Source organism: Mus caroli, chromosome 5 (genome assembly GCF_900094665.2).
Source record: "Mus caroli chromosome 5, CAROLI_EIJ_v1.1, whole genome shotgun sequence".
NCBI lineage: Eukaryota > Metazoa > Chordata > Mammalia > Rodentia > Muridae > Mus > Mus caroli.
Window position 1 is genome coordinate 113706114 of NC_034574.1, and position 6406 is coordinate 113712519.

Consider the following 6406-nt stretch of genomic DNA (forward strand, 5'->3'; position numbering starts at 1 on the left):
GAAAACAGACTTATGAATCAAGGGCTTGCAAATCCTTCTTGTCCTCCAGGGGACCCCCTGTTTTGCATTGCATTCGGGGATGACAGCCATCATGGTGTGGCATGACGTTTCCTGGGGAGACATGAACAGTCTGTTCATCTCAGACAGGGCACGATGACTGAGCAAGGAAAAGATTACACCTGGGTGTAAATGGATGAGCCGATAGGTTTATTGGGGTTACTAATAAAGTATAGGTAGGGGTTTACAGGGGTGTAAGTGACCTAAGTATTGCATTGTCCCAAAGCCTCAACTTTCACCAACAATAACTCAAGAAAGCTGCATTCCTGGGCTTCCTCCCGAGGGAGTGGGTAGAGCCACAGGCAAGGCCTGGGGACCCTTCCGACATCTTCACCCCTAAGGCCCAGTTATCACGTGTTTTTCTCATTTAATTGTGGTGGCTGTGGGCCAGGTACTTTGAAGTCATCACAACTTCAGCCTTATGAAGGTCATGGTCACATTTCTTGGGGAACTGTCTTAGTCAGGGTTTCTATTCCCCCACAAACATCACGACCAAGAAGCAAGTTGGGGAGGAAAGGGTTTATTGAGCTTACACTTTCCACATTGCTGTTTATCACTAAAGGAAGTCAGGACTGGAACTCAAACAGGTCAGGAAGCAGGAGCTGATGCAGAGGCCATGGAGGGATGTTTCTTATTGGCTTGCTTCCCCTGGCTTGCTCAGCTCGATCTCTTATAGAACTCAAGACTACCAGCCCAGGGATGGCACCACCCACAGTGGGCCCTCCTCCTTGATCACCAACTGAGAAAATGCCCCACAGCTGGATCTCATGGAGGCATTTCCCCAACTGAAGCTCCTTTCTCTGATAACTCCAGCCTATGTCAAGTTGACACACAAAACCAGCCAGTACAGGAACATAGTTGGACCTCAGCTGGTGGGTCTCTGTAGGCAGAGGGATATACACAGGCTCAAGGAGCAGAGAGATGCCAGGGAGGAGTATGGCTTCTTGGCAGGTCTGGGGCACTCCTGGGTGGGGCTGTGGAAGTTGGGGCAGAGCCCATGGTAGATGAACAGCAGACTGGAAGATCTAGAGATGTCTGGTTCCTAGGGTGTCTAGTGTGGGAGTCAGGGACACCGGGATGATCATGGTTGAGGTCAATGAAGCCCCACTAGGTGGGTAAACAGTGGGAGGAAAGGGAGGGCTATGGGTGGGCAGGTGGGCAGAAGGGAGATGGTGTGAGGGAGCACATACATGCATATATACATATATAACATACACATACATACACACAGACATGTCGACACACAAAGACGTAATACATCTATAGACACACAGATATACCTACGATACACTACACATAAACACACAGACATTCACACACAGAGACACATGAACATAAGTACATACATACATTTACATATAGATAGACACATATAGATACCCACAGATACACAGACATACACATAGGCACACACACAGACATATGAACACACATACACACATTTACATACATACAGACACATATAGATACTCACAGATACACAGACACACAGACACACAGTCACCTATAGACACACTATACACAAACAGGCACACACACATGAATACACACACACACACACACACACACTTACAGACACATATAGATACCCACAGATACACAGACACACACATAGACACACTCTCATATAGACACACAGACATACCACAAATACACACATACAGACAAATACAACACACACACACACACTCAGATACTCTGAGTATCCCTTGCTGAGGGCTGGTGTCACTTTCTATCAGTGGTGACCACTGATCTCTCTAGACTTCACACAGCGGCCTGTGGGAAGGAAGACAGGCTGGTTACCTAAGTCTTTCCGCAGAGCTGAGGCCACTCACCACACAGGAAGTGGAGGCACAGGGACTACAGGGGCCATGGCTGGGTCTTGCCCCTCAGGGAGGACCATGTCTGCCCATGCCCATGTCTGTGACCCCTTGATGGTCTTGTTACACTGGGGAAGCAGGGGACAGGAGATGTGTAGGTCCACATTGGCAACACAATACCTAATGCCTCACACAGGTTAAGAGGGACCCCTGGGCTTGACAGATGGATATTCTAACACTTATCAGAACGTCCGTGTGTGCCAGGTGATTGGCTAGGCATCACCCTTGACACATGGACATAATTCGTTAGCTTCACTTTTTATTTGTGTGTGTGGGGGTGTGGGTTGTCTGCCTCACATGTCCCTCACCTTTACCGGCCATGGCTTGATGGGATTGCCATCCCTGTCCATGCAGCACAGGGCAGATGCGTACACGGTAGCCTCCTTGGCAAGCAGATCCCAGCGAGCGTTGTGGCCCAGGTTGCCTGTTGGGTCAGCTGGGTCCAGGATGACAGGCCTGCAATTGTAACCAGGGCTAGTCTTATTCCCACAGCGTCCCCTTGTGACATTGGCTAGGCTATTCTCCACTCTCACCTAACACTACAGGGGCCAGGGCCAGCAGTCAGGGACTCCTCAGTGCCCCAGGTGCACACTCTAGGGTAGGGGTAGAAAAGAAGAGACATATGGAGTTCCCGGGATGCAGTGGCAGAGGCAGTAGGATTGTGAGTTTGGAGCAGTCTGGGCTACACAGTCTATTCAGAAGGGTGGAGATGAGGGGACTGGAGAGATGGCTCAGTGCTTAAGAGCACTGACTGCTCTTCCAGAGGATCTGGCTTCAGTTCCCAGCACCCACATAGGGGTAGCCCACAACTTTCTGTAATTCCAGTTCCAGGGATCTGGTGTTCTCTTCCAGCCTCTGTGAGCAGTGCACACACAGTGCACATATATATAAGCAGACAAAACACTGCACACAAAAGTTTTAAAAATCTCTAAAAAGGAAAGAAGGAAGGGAGGGAGGGAAGGAGGGAGGGAGGGAGGGAGGGAGGCTGGAAGGGAGGAAAAGCAGTTGCACACACACCACTTTTTTCATGCTCTGCCAAGGCAGACATTACTAATCATTCACCGTGCTGCTATTTCCCCTTCTACAGGTGAAACAGGCATTGCTAATCAATTACAGCACTGGTTCTACCACCCTCCCTCCCAGCCTCCATGGCAGACACCATTACTTAGCTAATGTATATCATACAGCAGACTATTTCTCAGTGTACACTGCTACTACTCACAAACTGTCAATGTAACCTGAGTTTAGGGGGCAATCTTGCTGATCTCCATGCTCATTTCAGAGGTGGGTAAGTTGGTGAAGAATGTGTTTCTATAACCTGGAGGCTGCCGATATAAAGCTGCCAGATCTAATGAATGCAAACACTAGATGCCCAGATGCATCTGAGTGTCTCAGGACTCGTGAATACACTTAAGTTTTGAGGTGGGAATCTTCATGATGTAGCCCAGGCTGGTTACTACCTCAGCCTCCTAATTTCCTCTCATTCATTTTTGGGTGTGAGTGCTTTGTCTGCATGTATGTCTACGCATATGAGTGCCTGGTGCCATGGAAACCAGAAGAGGACATTGGGTCCCCAGGAACTGGAATAACAGATGGTTGTGAGCTATCTGTGGGTGCTGGGGATGGAGCCTAGGTCTCCTCAAGAGCAGCCAGTGCACTTAACTGCTGATCCATCTCTCTGTCCCTTCTGTCTCAGCCTCTTGAATACTGTGATTACAGATGTGCTTCGTGGCATCTGCAACTTTTTTTTCTTTTTTTTTTTTTTTTTTTTTCTTCTCAACAGCTTTCTTTATTTCAGGAACACCTCCATGCTACTGGGGAATCCCGGAAACCCTGCAACTTTTTTTCTTTTGGTCAGGGCCTCACATAGCCCAGGCTGGCCTTGAACTTGTTTTATAGCTGAGGATGACTTTGAACTCCCGATCCTCCTGCCTCCTCCCCACAAGTGCTCGCTCACAGCCATGCACCACCACACCCATCTTATGTGGTGATTGGGATGGAACCCGGGGCTTCTTGCATCCCAGGCAACCCTCTACCAGCTGAACCATTCCGGCTCTCACATTAAATATAAAAAGCATATTCAGGTCCCCAATTTTCCATGAGAGCTACTCAGACTAACACACTATTTGTTGTTTGTTCATGCATGAGCTGAATGTGGCATCTTGTATTTACTTCATCTGGCAGCCACATTCACAGGTGACCCAGGAGCCGACTACCTCCTAAGCCACTAAAAGCACCACTCTGGGAAGCCACCCCGCTCCAGAGAACAGGCCCTGCCCCTGTTCTCTGCCTTTAGGAGGCAGGAAGAAGTGGGTACCATGGATCTGAGATAGGGGAGTCTGGGGGGTGACCAAACCTGGGCTTCCGAAGCTGCATCTTCAGGAAGTCACCAATGGTCTTGTCTTCTGCGCTGTAGTTGATGGTCCAATAGACACAGAGCTGCCGGTACTGGACAATCAGCTCCAGAACAGTGCGGAAGCCCTCCGCCATGTTGAACTGGGGGTTCTGGCCACCTTGCTCCCAGGCGTACACAGTTAGGAGCTCCAGCCCGTGCTGGGGAGGCAAGGAACCCTTCCCCTTGATGGTCTTGTTACACTGGGGAAGCAGGGGACAGGAGATGTGTAGGTCCACATTGGCAACACAATACCTACTGCCTCACACAGGTTAAAAGGGACCCCTGGGCTTGACAGATGGATATCCCAACACTTAACAGAATGTCCATGTGTGCCAGGTGATTGGCTAGGCATCACCCTTGACACATGGACATAATTCGTTAGCTTCACTTTTTATTTGTGGGGGTGTGTGTGGGTTGGGGGGGATAGAGCTCAGAGCCTTATACATTCTAGGCAAGTGCTTTACCAGTATCCTGCCAAGAATCTGCGCCCCAGCCTGGCACTTCTTATTTTGAGACAGGTTTTTGCCAAGTTGGCCAGACCAGCCTTGAACTCACTCGCTCTGTAGCCCAAGGCCAATCTTGACTTTTCCATTTTTCTGCCTCAGTCTCCTAAGTAACTGAGATGACAAACCCGTACCAGACCAGGCTTGACCCCACTTCATGGACAGGAAAACCAAGGTCCTCTGAGTGGAATGTGACTTCTTTCACATGCTATGTTTGTGGCCAAACAGACCCATGTCTCCTCTAAGGAAATTTACTCAGGGCACAGTATCTGGGACCCAGCCTGGCTGTGAGTGTTGGGGGGTGGGTAGTGGTGGTGGAATAGGAGTGACTGACGGTCCCTGTGACAAACCTGTTGGTACCAGTGTTTCACCAGCCGGATCAGGCTCTTGAGTTTGGTGGGACGGGAGGTAATGAAGTCCCTCTGCAGCTCTGTGAAGCAGGTAGAGAACTCTCCTGCATTACTGCAGCTGTGGATGAGGTCTATGTAGACCCGGGGATCAGGCCGAGAGCCGGACCTCAGCTGGCCTATAAGAAAGAGAAGGCTAGAGTCACTCTGTTTCCCAGGGAGCCCAGGTAGGCCAGCTTAGAAAGCTGGTCTGAGAGACCCTTAGTGTCCCTTGTGATTTGAGACCCACTGGGAGATCACCAGGTGTTTTTGGGGGGGATAGGTGTGGCACAGCCTAGCTTAGATTCCCCCATGAGAGTGGGATTCTCTGCCTGGCTGGCTCCTTTTCAGCCACCAGTCTGTCCATCACGGAAAGAGTTTTGGCTTATGGTGTAGTGGCTTTAACTCTCTCTGATGCCTGTTCAGCCCTATGGGGCAAGGGCTCTGGTAGTCATTAGACAAAACCTCTGCTTTGGTTAACAGGGCCGCTGGGGCAGGGGCCTGATTTCATCATGCTGGCTCTGAGGACCTAAATAGAAGCAGAGCAGATGAGTTCGTATAAGAAGAACCAGAACCTACATAGCATCAAAATGCCTGCCTGCCTGCCTGTCTCATTCAGTATGCGGGTGCTGGGAAGTGAGCTTGAGTCCTGTGGTAGTTTGAATAAGGACACCCTGCCCTCTCTGGGGCTGGAGAGAATGGCTCAGCAGTTAAGAGCACTGGCTGCTCTTCCAGAGGTCCTGAGTTCAATTTCCAGCAACCACATGGTGGCTCACAACCATCTGTAATGGGGTCTGACACCCTCCTCTGGCAGGCAGGTGTACATGAAGATAGAACACTCATATTAAATAAATAAATAAATAAATAAATAAATATTTTAAAAAAGAACACCCTCTGCACAATAGGGTCATGTATTTAAATGCTTATAGTCTTGAGATGGTGGAACTATTTGGAAAGGATTAGGAGGTGTGGCCTTGTTGTATGTTGTAGGTGTGTCCCTGGGGGTTGGGCTTTAAGATTTAAAGTCCCACACTAAGCCCAGTCAGGCTCATTCTCTCTCTCCCTCCCTCCCTCCCTCCCTCCCTCCCTTCCTCCCTTCCTCCCTCTCTCTCTCTCTCTCTCTCTCTCTCTCTCCTGCTTCCTCTTCTCCCTCTCTCTCCCCCTCCTCTCTCCCCTTCCCCTCCC

General features: G+C 49.8%; 1 protein-coding gene across 2 annotated transcripts in view; it reads right to left on the minus strand.

Annotated features, from left to right (window-relative positions):
* Positions 1-561: 561 nt before the first annotated feature.
* Positions 562-6406, minus strand: part of Oas3 (2'-5'-oligoadenylate synthetase 3) — a 25523-nt gene continuing 19678 nt past the window's right edge. Inside the window, exons 13-16 of one of the 2 annotated variants that reach the window (XM_021162924.1) lie at positions 5186-5361; positions 4294-4532; positions 2246-2393; positions 562-1833 (exon numbers count right to left, since the gene is read on the minus strand). In XM_021162924.1, the coding sequence (XP_021018583.1) occupies positions 1822-1833; positions 2246-2393; positions 4294-4532; positions 5186-5361 (575 nt within the window). In that variant the 3' untranslated portion in view covers positions 562-1821. Of the gene's footprint in view, positions 1834-2230; positions 2394-4293; positions 4533-5185; positions 5362-6406 lie in introns of those variants that run through there. The other variant, XM_021162923.2, reaches the window with a different exon arrangement.